Source organism: Phocoena phocoena, chromosome 1 (assembly GCF_963924675.1).
Source record: "Phocoena phocoena chromosome 1, mPhoPho1.1, whole genome shotgun sequence".
In the NCBI taxonomy this organism is placed as follows: Eukaryota; Metazoa; Chordata; class Mammalia; order Artiodactyla; family Phocoenidae; genus Phocoena; species Phocoena phocoena.
Genome location: NC_089219.1, coordinates 35,725,014 through 35,739,154, shown reverse-complemented (window position 1 = coordinate 35,739,154; position 14,141 = coordinate 35,725,014). Strand labels below are relative to the sequence as shown.

General features: G+C 50.7%; 1 protein-coding gene across 2 annotated transcripts in view; it reads right to left on the bottom strand.

Annotated features, from left to right (window-relative positions):
• The window catches only part of KDM4A (lysine demethylase 4A), a 41,906-nt gene that overhangs the window by 12,139 nt on the left and 15,626 nt on the right, over positions 1-14,141 (bottom strand). Inside the window, exons 11-13 of one of the 2 annotated variants that reach the window (XM_065893797.1) lie at positions 13,476-13,852; positions 4,707-4,827; positions 1,217-1,398 (exon numbers count right to left, since the gene is read on the bottom strand). In XM_065893797.1, the coding sequence (XP_065749869.1) occupies positions 1,217-1,398; positions 4,707-4,827; positions 13,476-13,852 (680 nt within the window). The remainder of the gene's footprint in view (positions 1-1,216; positions 1,399-4,706; positions 4,828-13,475; positions 13,853-14,141) is intronic. The other variant, XM_065893807.1, reaches the window with a different exon arrangement.

Below are 14,141 nucleotides of genomic sequence, written 5' to 3'. Positions count from 1 at the left end.
GGGGGCCCCACCCAGGGAGAGGACGCAGAGCAGGTGCTTCTGTGGGCCAGCACTGATTTCCTCTCGGGGCCCATGTCAGCAGTCACCTGAGCTGCAGCACTGTCACGTGGCTGGAGCCCCGAGAGCCACTCCTGGCTTGGGGCCCCCTTGGGAAGAACATTATGTCCATGTACTTCCCTTGGCAAACAGCCTGACTGCAAGAATCTGCCGCTTCTGCCACTGGATGGCACCATCACCCCCGTTCAAAGGACGGGGCCCAGAAACATGTCACCCCCCAAGCCTATGCCATTCATGAAACTCTGAGCCCCTCTCAGCAGACCTACTGGCAGTACAGCCTGGCCATCTGCCTGCTTCCCTCACAGGCAAGGGCACATTGAGACATTTTGGGTTTGCTTTTGGTCAATGGAAAGAAGGAACGAGTTACTAACTCAAAAGTACTCTGGTCTGAAGTTTCACTCTTTGGCAAACATGAACCCGGGGCCCTGCCAGGCTCAGTGGCAGCCATGCTACTCTAACCACCATCAGGGGACTGGTTCTCTACATGCCGCCCTGTGTAGGTCCCAGCTGAGACTGACCTGGTCATCTGGCACGTGTGATTTGTGGGTGCCTTCCTGGCCTCCTAGAGCTGGACCCAAAGAGACCCATGACGGTGGAGCCATCAAATGCCCCAGGAGTGGGAGGGGCACGGCTAAGCTCAGCCAGGGTGCTTTCCCATCCCCCTCCCTCCTGCAGGCTCTCTGCTCCTACACCTCCCAAATTCCCTTCCGCTACTGCCAACATCCGAGGTGGCAATGGGAAAGGAAAGAAGAGACAACACTGGAGGAACTGGCTCTTCACCTGACATTCAGAATGATTTAAAGAAATCCCCTGCTCTCCAGACTGACTGGCAAGGTCAACAAACCACCTGGAACGAATCATCACTGACTAGAATAACAACAGAGCAGATTCCTCAGCAAACAGTGTGAGTGCCAAGGGCAGCAGGGAATCCCCCAGAGCCTAAGCCACACCCTCAGCTCTTCCCCAAAGCATTCTCAAGGGAACACCCGCATTGCTGCATGGCTATCTGCCTGGTGAAGCCTTTCCAACACGTGGATGGGGCAGAAGACACTAGGAAAACATGCCTTTCCCAAGCTGTGTCCCCACCATTAAACCTACGCTGGTCCCGGGTAAACAGAGCGCTGGTCCCGGGTAAACAGAGGGGACGTGGTGGGCTTACCTGATGGTAAGTCTGAAAGATCATGCAGACGGCGCAATGAGGGGCCTGCTGGGCCATGGCCTCGTTGAATTCCTTTTCGGCCTCAAAGTTTGGAGGTCGGTTCTGCCACAGTTGGCTCAGGGGCTTGGCCCAGGCCTCCGTCTCCTCAGCCTCCTCCTCGGGGGTCCCCTGTTCTGATACATCTAGAGGAAGAAGCAGGGGCGTGAGTCAGTCAGCACCAGCCCTGCACAGCTATGGCTCTGCCCAGGGTTCTGGTCCCAGGTTTGGACTATCCCAAGATCCTATAGGTGACAAAGGCAAAGGGCAGAGGCGATCTGCAAAAGACTCCTTCAGTACTTGGATGATGCTGTGGGGAGCCCTGCAATCCACAGCTACAGCCCCTCCAATGACCTTCTCACTCCTTCCCAGACAGGCGTACTTTCCAAGAGACCCTGGAGTCCTACACTGAGTAGCCCAAGGAAAGCTCTGGAACATAACTACGGAAGATACCCACTTATGTGTTTACTCCTTGCAACCCAAGCTCAGTGCAAATAAACAGTTATCTCCTCCGCCTTCAGTCCTGTTTAATCCAAAGGGATCTGGCAGCTGCATGTGACCTCGGTGAAGGGCACCATAGCATATTTAGGCCGATGCAGACAATTATAACCAACCCCCGTAAGCCCCGTCAATCAGGCCTAGCCAGGAGCCGTGGTGCCAAAATCCAAGTACAGATATTTTCTGCATCCCGGCCAGAACAAGAGTGATCGAGACAGGAGGGAAGAAACAGAAACGGACTGCTCACAATCACAACAGAAAACCTACCACACTGACATCTGCTCCGCTTATAAAACCAAAAGTGGCCAAGAATCGTCCTACGTGTGAATACTGAACGAACGATGAAAATGTTCACTATGTTAAATAAAAACTGTAGGAATCAAAATTTTACAGTTTACATAGATAAAACTTCATTGAGCTACACAGTTAAGGCATATGTACTGCACTGAGTATGTTATGCCTCAACTGAGAAAAAATGTTTTCAGTGGAGAGAGGGGTGCGTGAGACTAAAAGAGACTAAAGAAACTTTCAAATGCAGTGCGTGACCCTAGTTTGGTTCATACTGGTTTAAAGGAAAAAAGCTATAAAAACACATTTTTAGAATGAGCAGGGAAAGATGAATATGGACTGAGGATCAGGACATTATGAAGTTACTGCTTACTTTCCAAGGTGTTATGACAGTGAATTTTATATGGGAGACAATCCTCCTTAGGAGATGCCTATCGGTGCACTTTAAGTGAAGTGACTTGACGCCTACAGCTGACTTTCAAACAACACAGCAAATATGCGTGTACTTGTTCGTACATAAGCAACGCATAGGGAGAGACAAGTGATTATGGCAAAATGGCAACAGCTGTTGAATACTGGAAGTGACACAGTATTCTTACTGTTTCAACTTTTCCACGTTTGAAATTTTTTAATCGTAAAAAGTTTGAGGGAGGCATATTATGATCTCACGTTATTATACAAAGACATACATGTACATAATTTAACATCTGACGAGGACAGTCAGGAAGATTAACACATTAAAGTGTTCACAGTAGTCATCTCTGTGGGGTAATCTTGCTGTCCTCTTTGTAACTTTTTCCGCTTCCCCAGTTTTCCACAGTCTACATTGCTTTAGCGCACTGGGGAGAAATCAAGAAGCTAGGCTGCTGCGATCCAGAGGACCTGAGACCCCCACAGGGGCTGGAGGAAGACCCCAGAGGGCTTCTAAGACTCCGCATGGAAGTCTGCCTGCTTCCGGCTACAAGGTCTGAAGAGGCTTTCCCACCAAGCTTATCATGATCTTTCTACCAAGGAAAACAGTAGAGATGGGCATCGACATCAGATCAGAAAGGGAACGTGAGGTTTGTAGAGCTGAGGAAGGGTTGATGAGACTCTGGGCTTTCCATGGGAGCAGGCAAGGACAGGACAGGGTAAGAGGAGGCTGGGCATCAGGCAGCAGTAAAAAGGGGCCTGGTCACTGGCGGATCTTACGGGGTCTGTGGGCCCCGGGAAGCACAGGAGACCACACTGCGCTGATGGCGATCACTCCCGGAGCTCCAGTTCTCCTCTGCATCCCTGCCTACTCCCATCTGTCTCCTTCACAGGCTCCTCTTCCTCAGTTTTCCTAACCCCTGCCTCTGTGCCCTCTCCCCGAGCAGCCGCATTTAATAGAGATAACAAATACCACCTCCACACACCCCAAGCAACGCTAGAACCCAGGGAGGCACTCAGCTCAGGCTTCCTCTTCCTACCACCCTCACAGCTCCACGTCAGGTTGCCAAACCCAGTGGACTTTATCCTCCCCCACCCCTACTTCCACTGCCCTAGTTCAGACCCTCATATCTCACAGAGGCCATGACAAAAGCCCTCTGCTCCTAAGATGCAATCCCTAGGAAAAATCTTTTTTTTTTAATTAATTTATTTATTTATTATTTATTTTTGGCTGTGTTGGGTCTTCATCGCTGTGCGTGGGTTTTCTCTAGTTGCGGTGAGCTGGGGCTACTCTTCATTGCAGTGCGTGGGCTTCTCATTGCGGTGGCTTCTCTTATTGCAGAACATGGGTTCTAGGTGCACGGGCTTCAGTAGTTGTGGTACGCAGGCTTCAGTAGTTGTGGCACGCAGGCTTCAGTAGTTGTGGCACGCAGGCTTCAGTAGTTGTGGCACGCAGGCTTCAGCAGTTGTGGCACACAGGCTTCAGTAGTTGCGGCTCGCGGGCTCTAGAGCACAGGCTCAGTAGTTGTGGCGCACGGGCTTAGCTGCTCTGCGGCATGTGGGATCGAACCCATGTCCCCTGCATTGGCAGGTGGATTCTTTACCACTGCACCACCAGGGAAGTCTAGGAACAATCTTTCTAATGCAAATCCAACTGCATCACCCCTCTGCTTAAAACACTTGCAAGGCTCGGAACGCCCATGGGCAAAGTCCTCTGGCTCACGACCACTTCACTCCTCCTCCTCTGCCCATCCCACCCTGGCCTGGCCCTGTAACGCCAGCTGCAGCAAGCTGGTTCCTCTGAGTATAACTTCCTGCTTGTCTTTGCCATGGTTACTGGCACTGTCCAGTCTGCCTGGATTAACATCTCCTCCCTTTAGATCAGTGCATTACCCTGTGAGCTTCCTGAGGGCATGGACACATCTCAGTTATATTTGTCACCACATTCAGCACAGGGCTTGGCATCAGTTACAGAACCTGTTATCCTGAAAAATCAGCCTTGGACCTCCTAAAAGAGGGAAGAACTTGCATCCAATTATCCCGTATTAGGCACATTCCAAGACACTCAAACGTATAATGAAACCTGATTATAAATCCCATAACCTGAAATCCTACCCTCTTTATGGAGTATCTGGGAGAAGAGCTAAGCCACAGGCCCACCCCTGGCCCTCAGCTTGGCCCCCTGAGGTCCTATCGGAGGAGGTCCTGATGCAGTGAGAGCAGCTTTCCTGTGGTGAAGAGTGAAAACAACACTTACCATCATCGCTGACGCAATCCTGCAACACGAGCGGGTGGTGGCGGGGGAGCTTGCTTAAGGGCTGACGACGGCCCTTGGACTTCTTACTCTCCTCCAGAGAAAACATGTATTCATCCGCAACCTGGACAAACCACAAGAAGGAATCAAGTTGGTCTTGCCTCCACTTCCGGATACAGCAAAGTCAGTCTTACAATAAAAACCAAGGGAAAAAAAAAAAAAAAAAAAACCAAGGGAAAGAGTGGGGCAGAGAGACACAGAGAAATGGAAAACCCGACATGGAAAACACCTGACTTAGAAAAAGCCAAAACGACAGTGTCATACAAACCAGTGTAAACCAGGATTATATAAACCGTTTAGGGCAAAATTGGTGCCTAGTCAGTGTGGGTCCTGGCCTTCTCAGAAGCAGGCTGAAACAAATGTACCAAAAATAAACCTACTCCAGCTCTAAAGGAGAGCCCCTTCCTTCAGCTCACTGACATGTGTCCACGTCTGAGAGCCCCAGAGGCCCCTTTCCTTGGACCAGGAGGCCAGTAGCACCCGTTACAAAGTATCAGGCAGCTGGGCCAAACAGGTTTGAAAGGCCAGAGCACCCCTCATTCAAAGGGGTGAGGAATAGCGAACCCATTAAAAAGAAAGTAGGCCACTTCTCCTCGTGCACTCTCAAGACCTCAGCTCTAGCTGATACTCTTTGATCCTCTTCAGGGAAGAACGTCCGCCAGGACACAGAGCGCCTCTGAAACTCTGGCCCACTGCAGAAAGAAAGGTTGATTTAACGCTGCATTTACATAATGTCAGAGCAAATGTAATTAGGTTTAAGGTGTACGGGACTGAACCAGTAATACCACATCAGAGCTTCCTTCTAACCAACATATTTAACACTTGGTTATGCTGACATTAGGAGACACGGGTTATAGCAAAACCCACTGAGCAAAGAAATGAGGCCTGAAGAGGGCCACTTTGCAACCGTGACCAAAACCAATGCCTTAGAGCGCTGCAGGGAAGTGTCAGCACTGTGGTGCCACCTTGGAGAAGGGACACTGGGCCTGCAGACTCCACGTGCAACTACACAGAACCCCAGGACTTAAGGCCCACACTTGGAATGTCAAGAAAAACCAAATGCTGAGCAAATCACAGAGCCTGCTCTTCTAAACATAAATTGAGGGTCTATTTGCCTATTCATTCAACAGATATTTACCGAGACCCTACTGAGTCTGAAGGTCTGCCCAGGGAAGGAATGTGTGAAGAGATGGTACCGCTAGGATGTGCTCCCTGCTTACGTGAGTGACGATGCTCACGGCAGCGTGCCATGCGGTGGAGGAGTGAGGATGGTAGGGATCTCCTACCGAGGAGGTCCACGAAAGGCTAACACAAGCACAGGCTTTAATCAGCCCTGAACTACACCGACAGCCTAAAGCAGCAGTTTCCAAAATGCACATCAAGAGGCCTGAGAAAGCCTCCATCAGAGTGAACAGGTGGGGTTCCGTTCCAACCACAACAGCCCTGCTTTTGATTTACATTTTTTAAATGAGTAAGAGGTCACTTAAAGAAGGGGTTCTTTGTCTAAAACAAACTGGAAATACCAAATTTATCTGACAGTGTTACCAGGAAAATAAAAAATGTAGGGATATGCACCCCAACACACGTATACTTACTGATGAATTACATACACTAATGTACTTTAAAACAAAACACTTTAAAACAAAAATAGACTGTAAAAGGATTAAGATAAAAATAAAGTTCCATTATCTGATTCCTGCATCCCCGTAATCTTCTTGCATCCCCTACTACGAAGACCACCTAGGTAACAGGCCTAAATGTGAGATGTGGCAGAGACCAGGAAGTAAAGGCATGAGAATAAAGGAACCAATGAAGGTGGGGATTTCCAGCCTGGGTCTCCAAGGTGAGAGAGACTAAGAGGGCTCCTGTGGATGAGGGGCGAGTGGTAACAAGCCAAGTTAGCCAAGTTAAATGTGCTGCGTATGGTACACACAACACCTACCTGTGGGTCCTTCATCTGGATATAATACCCAGGGGGCACGAAGAAATTCAGTCTGGGAGTTCAGAAAGGTCAGAGCAAGAGCTGTGGATTTGGGAATCCTCAACATTGGGCTCGGAATTTCAATCGTGCAATGGATGAGATGATCAGTGGAAGATAAACTGACTGAAGACCAAGCCTTCCAGGACAGGAGTAAGAAGAAAGAGGAGATGCTGGGGGAAAGGGGCCCTTAAGTGGGAAACCCACAGTCCAAACACTACAGAAGAGCTGAGCAGGCAGTGGCCAAGGGACTCAGCAACTGGGAGGTGCCAGGACTTTTTCAGAGATAAGTTCCAGTAGACACACAATAAGGAACTAGGGAGTGAGTACACCACACAGACTATTTTTGCGAAGACCAGGAAAGGAATGAGATGGTAGCTTGAGAAGGAAATTTCCTCCAATTGTATTTTAAGATAGGGGCTTTGTGAGTATGGTTTTATGGGTGAAGAAGCTTGTCCCCCAAAGATGCAGAGTCCTAATAATCCCTGTGAATACGTTAGGTTAACATGACAAAGAACTGTTAAGGCTGCTAATCAGGTGACCATCATCCTGGATTATCTGGATGGGCCCAATGTATTCAAACAGCGCTTAATAATGGAAGAAGGAAGCAGAAGAGTCACTGTCAAAGTGAGGTGACATGAGCAAGACTTGGCCAGATGTTGCTGCCTTTAAAGGTGGAAGGCAAGGGTCATGGCCAAGGAATACGGGCGCACCCAAGGAAGCTGGAAAGGGCAAGGAAATGGACTCCCCACAGAAAGGTACAGAGCCCTGAAGACATCTTGCCTTTAGCACCATGAGGCCTATTTCAGACTTCTGAACAAGAAGATGGTAAATCTGTGAAGTTTGTGTAACTTGTTAAAGCAGCAACAGAAAATGAATATGGGGTAGGAGGTGGAGACGAATCATTTTACAGGCAAGCACTGGAGGAGGCAGAGGGGTCAGGACCAAGAACCCCAGAACTTGGCTTCGGGAAAGGAGGAGGCCGCCTCTGTCCACATCTGTTTAACCAAAGGGCTTCCCGAGAGCCCAGCAGATATGCCCAGCGTACCATGCCTGGTGCTGCGGCAACGCAGAGATGGTGATACGGGATTTCTAACCGTAAGGGCCTTACAACCCAGCCAGGGTCTAAGTCTGCCCTTTCTGCTACCATCACTCTGCCTCTGACCAAAGCGGTCAGATCTACTCAAATATTTGAACATCCTCCCACTTTTTCTCCTCTTCTGGCTAAATACTCCTCCTCCAGTTCCTCACAGTGCTGCCTTTCCCTGCAATGTACTCCAGTTTCTAACTTCCCACAGGATTTAACAGAAAAGGCTGGGTTCAAACCCTCGTTCAACCATTGAGCCAGGTGAGCCCGAGCAAGTGGCAGCCCAGTAAAAAACGGGGTGAAGAGCACTGCCCCTCAGAGCTCTTTGTGAGGATGGGGGGGATGGCACGCAAGGTCTCCCAGGCCGCTGCCGGCAAGAGAGCTGGAGCTCCAGGCTCTCTCTTGAGTTCTCTGTTACCCCCGACACGTGGGTTGCCAGGTCACGGTCAATGTTCTTGACGGGGCTCGTTCTGTACAAAGAACCAAGTGTTCTCTCTCCTTCTTTAGGGAACTCCCTTTTTCAAAGCAGCCTGAACTAACAAGAACTTCTGCAGCAGACACGTTGCTGTGAAGGCTCGGGCGGTGGTGCTTCAGCAGTCAGTCACCAGGGGCCCTTTCACCTTGGCCCCTGACACAAGACGGCAGCACGCTGACTGAGTAGCAGATGACCCGAATTACACCTTGGGGGACGCTCAAAGTGAGAGGAGGGGGCCCACAGCTGCTTCCAGATATAGACACAAAGCTAACAGACCTCTCCAGGGACACGCAGAGTGCCTCAGCTTCTGCCCAAGCCTTGACTGTCAGTCTGCCATCCCACCCAATCAATCAACCCTCAAGTCAGCTTCTTACTGGAGCTAAACTTCCATTCGCTCCACCCATGTTTACAGAGGCTCCTAGACCAGGCCCCGGGGACCACGCCGGTGCCTCAAGAGGCGAGGCTGGATGTGGCCCAGTACCTGGCTCCTAGAAGTGCACCTTCACCCGCCTGTGACAACCGCACCCAGACCAAGACAGCATCTTAGACAAGGAGCGAAGGCTGGAGGGACTGGAAGGAGAAAGGGACGCAGCTGAGAAGCAACGAGAGGTTTCCAGGAATACTGGCTTTTGAAAAGGAGCTGGGCCCCAATGAGCACTGGACTGTTCCAGGACAGACAAGTGCCTCTTCCCACCTCAAAACTACCTGCAGCCTGCTGATGGCTGCACAGAATACGAAGGCACTTAAGGCCCCTGGGCTGTACACTGAAAAAGGGTTAGAGTGGTGTTTCATGTCATGTATATTTTACCACAATTAAAAACCCACCTGCAGCCATCCTCTCCTGTGCCCGCCTCTGCTAGAGACCCCAGCCCTCCCTCCTGTCAGAGCTCTCTCCCTCTCCCGCCCTCATTATGTCCCACCGCCCCTCTTTAATACAGGCCCACTCGGCCGGCTGCCACCATCTTCCACCCTCTCCTCCCCGGCTCTGCACACACAACTCTCTCCTAGCTCCTGAACCTCTGGCTGCTCTCTTCTGCTTGTCCTTCTCCTTCCCAGGCCCTCTACCAACACCCGCACTGTGAAAACTGTTCTTCATGTTCCACATGCCCCACGGGCGAACTCTCCCACACCCACCAACACCCTCCAGGTGAAGGTGACTCCCAAAACTACCCACCTAAGGTGGGTGTATGCACGTCTCCAATGCCTGCCTCACAAGCAGGTCGCACTCAGCATGCCCCAGGTTGAACTCACACCTGAGTCACACGCAAATAGCCCCTTCCCTTTTCCTGCCACCTCCATCCTCCACTGATACACCCCTGTCCATCCGGTAAGTAACACGAGCCAGAATTCCAGGTCACCCCTGCACTGCCCTCCCACTTACCCCACACCAGCCCCCGGCCCCACGCTCCCACCTTCCAAGCAGTCATTACCCCAGCCCCCTCCATCCACCCCTGCCAGCACCTCACGGCTCAGGTCCTCACCACCTCTCAGACTAAAGGTACAGGTTCCAAACTGATTTCCCTCCTGCAAACCATTTTTCCTCCTGTCCTGAAGGAGCAGTATTTGATTATAAAAGTAACACGTATTCATAAAAAGTATTCAGACAATTTATAAATGCAGGAAGTGAAAATCATCTATAATTTCATCTTCAAGGGAACCGCTGCTGTTTCTAATCTTGCCTCCTTCTTCCCCCAAAAACCTTTATACTGCTTCCAAAATGATCTTCCAAGACATCAATGCAAAGCTTAAAAAACGCTTCACTGGGCAATCCAAAGAACTGACAGTTTCTTTTGAGTGAGTCAGTGGCAGGTGGACAGAGGGGCACTGCTCTAGATTAAGGCAGACTTAAGAGACATAATGAACAGACATAAGATGTAAGATTAATTAAATCTTGATTCAAACAAACCTACTGTAAAATAAATTTTGTTTAGACTACTGAGGAAATTTGATTGTGAACTGGGTATTAGATGATGCTAGAGAATTTCTGTAATTTTGTTAGGTATAAAATGGCATGGTGATTAAGAAAACACCCATATTTTTTAGAGATACACACTGAAGTAGGGAAGAAATCACATGACATTCGGATTTGCTATAAAATACTTCAGCAAATAAAAAAAGGACAGATGGGGACTTCCCTGGCGGTCCGGTGGTTAGGACTCAGCGCTTTCACTGCACCAGAGGTTCAATCCCTGGTCAGGGAACTAAGATCCCACAAGTTGCACAGCCACAAAGAAGAAAAAAAAAAAGGACAGATGAAGCAAATGTGGCAAAATACTGACAACTGTTAGATCTTGACGATCAGTATTTGTGGTTCATTGTATTATACCATATGCATCTTTGTGTTATTAAAAAATGTGTTATAGAAATCTTCAGTGCATCTTTGTGTATTAAAAAACGTGTTATAGAAATCTTCAATCTCCGAAAACACATGGCAGGGAAACTTCCACTGCCCCCGACCCCGACTCTCAAGTCAAAGAGCCTCAGAACTCCAGGACCCGGCTCCTGACACGGTCCACCTGCACCTCCCAAGGCCTTCTCATCCCATATGCCTGAGACCAACAAAACCACTGTGGACCCCCGACCTGCTCTGACCCTGGCATGAGCCCCCAGCACCAAACAGAACCCTCTCCTCCCCTAGATTCCCGCTCCAATTTCATCCCATCCTCCCAGCATGCTCCCACTAAGCTCCTTCCCCTGCTGTCTCTCTGCCTCCTCACCCCAACCCCAGGCTGAGCTGCTAACTCTTCCACTTGTGCTACGATGCTCATCACCAGGTACTAGAATTCCCTGCTCGCATCTATTTGCCTAGACTATGAGCTCCTTGAAGGCACAGTCCTAGCCCAGAGCAGGCGTACAAACCATTACAGAGTAAAGCGAAGAGGATGCCAGCACGTCAAGGGGAGAGGTGGGAGAGATGGCAGGTGACGCAGCCGAGAAGTTATTACCATCAGGCTGCAGCTGAGAGGTCCACACACAAACAAACAAGAACCAGGAAGACATGCTACGCTTACGGTTCTGGAGCAGGGGTTGCACGAGAGAGGCGTGTCAGAGAGAAGCCTCCTCTCCCAGCCTATTTCCGCGGGAGGACGCCTGGCTTTCATTTTCTGGCATCTGCCTTTTGCAGAGGGAGTGCATTCCTGTGTGCACAACACACAGAAGGTGAGTGGGAAACTCTCTGCCACTGTGAGAGGGGCCTGAGTCGTCCAGGGCCACCTGTGACTAGGTGGGTCATCTGTAATTGAGGGTAAAATGAGTGGCAGGGCCATTCAGCCACAGGTTAGAAGCCACTCTCTTCAACCATTTTAACTGGTAACAAAGTGGCATTCTGGGCTTCCCTGGTGGCGCAGTGGTTGAGAATCTGCCTGCCAATGCAGGGGACACAGGTTCGAGCCCTGGTCTGGGAAGGTCCCACATGTCGCGGAGCAACTAAGTCCGTGCGCCACAGCTACTGAGCCTGCGCGTCTGGAGCCTGTGCTCCGCAACAAGAGAGGCCGCGACAGCGACAGGCCCGCGCACCGCGATGAAGAGTGGCCCCCGCTTGCCGCAACTAGAGAAAGCCCTCGCATAGAAACGAAGACCCAACACAGCCAAAAATAAATAAAAAAATTAAAAAAACACCAAAAACAAAGTGGCATTCTGAGTGCCATGTGCCCGCCTCCTGTATCCATAACTTAACTGGTTCCTAATCGGGGAGGAAAAAAGATAGCTATTATTCATGTATTGCCCCCACCACCAAAAAAGAAAAAGCCACAAAAAACTTGACTGTGGTAAGATTGCTTCAGCAGTAACATGTGATCTGAACAACGCATTCAAGTGTCTAGTAAGTCCTTGCTATTGTTAGCGGCTTCTGTGGTTGTGAATGCAGCTGGAGGAAAGCAAGTCAGGACAGGGCAAGAGAAGGACAGCGTGGCCTGCAGAGACAGCAGGATGCACAAGAGGGCACAGAGCTTTGGGAAGGATGGCTGGGATGCGGCCACAGGGAACCTAAGGGGTTCTGGTTTCCAAGCAGAAGAGCCCTCTCCTGTGGAAGCAGCCACAGGACGGCGGAGGGAGCCGCGATCAGAGGCAACGAGAAGGCTGCACGGTGGTGTATGGTGGATACCCCCACGCCGTGTGAGAGGGAGGGGGGACCTTCACGTGGAGAAAGGGGGTCTACAGAAACTGAGCCCGAGATTCAGAGAAGGCAGAAAGAAAAACTACATCGGGTGTTCAAGACAAGGGGAAAAACCAACCACAGAAAGGAACTGCTGGAAAACCTAGAGGGATTTTAAGTGTCAGTATTTCAGCCAAAGAAAAGATAAAGCCAACAAGCCAATTGTTAATATGAAGAAATAACAAGGGTACACGTGGAGCTCATGACAGTAGTCTATTTGCATATACTTTTAAAATGTTTCCTAATAAAAACTTTTAGACGATAAATTTTTCAAAGGGGAAGGGAAGGGAATGGGGAAGTCTGTGCTGACTTCTACTGCCTGCCAATGACCCCAGCCTGGGCTGCAGCTTACCCATAGGCTGCGAGGCTGGGGAGAGAGCAGGTCACTCAGGGCAGGTCTGAGTCGGCTGCACCCAACGTGGCCCTGCTGTAGCCCACTCAGACCCGCCAAACGCCTTTCTACACAGAACAAACAAAAGACAGAGCTTTTGGCAACAGCGTGGCCTGAGAGGAAGCCTGAACAGACATGTCCACGGTTACAGCTCTGGAGTTCATCCTGGCCTCCAAAACGATGCTGCGTTAGCAGTGTTATACTGGGAGGGGAAGAATGAAGAGGGGAGTATAGAGGGAGAACTCCCAGGGGAGTCCAGGCTAAGAAAGGCCACCTCACCCCAAACCTCAAACCCTGCAACCACTGCCACTCTAACCCTGGCCCCGAAGGCCAGGAGGGGCAGAGGATGCACCCAACTCAGCTGAAGATCCACCAAGGGTAGCCACTGAGGCTGCAAGGCAATTCTTTGGAACAACTGTCCCACAGAGATAAGAGAAAGGAACTCCGAGCCAAGAACAAGCTGAAGTGACCCACTGCCACCCGGCTTTTGCTTGACACAACTGCAGACTGGCGGTCCATCCTGAGGGTCTCTCCTGCCATCTGGGACTCTGCAGCAGCCCAGCCCCAGAACCACCTCCCTCCCCAACACAGGAGGCCCCCTGTCCCCCACCCCACCCAGCACCCACACCTCAGCCAGCTCCCGCTCGTTGATGCTCCTGGTGGCGCCCCCTTTCTTCCTCGTGCATGACTCTCCTGCGGTGACCCTGTCGTCCCCCTTGGCGTAGCTGTGCACAGTGAGGACTCCCGTTTGCCCTTGGGCTCGGCAGGACAGAGGCTCACTGGTTTCTGAATCGGAAGAAATAGAATCCCGTGAAGAACCAGAGCCCAGGCTGGAAGATGACTTCTTTTTGGAGCCTGAGAAGACGAGGCGACCCCCAAAAGAAACCGGATTCACAGAAAGGTCCAAGGCGGCCGCTTCCTGGTCCTCCTCCTCCTCCTCATCCTCCTCTTCCAGCTTGACATTTTTAAGCTCTTCAAATTTGACTTCAGTGGAGTCGGAATAATCTGAAACACACAGACACATTGAACAGAGCCCACTTTCTCTTGTGCTTCTGAACTTCAAGAAAGGCAGAGTAGGGCTTCCCTGGTGGCGCAGTGGTTGAGTCCGCCTGCTGATGCAGGGGACACAGGTTCGTGCCCCAGTCCGGGAAGATCCCACATGCCGCGGAGCGGCTGGGCCCGTGAGCCATGGCCGCTGAGCCTGCGCGTCCGGAGCCTGTGCTCCGCAACGGGAGAGGCCGCAGCAGTGAGAGGCCCGCGTACCGCAAAAAAAAAAAAAAAAAAAAAAAAGAAA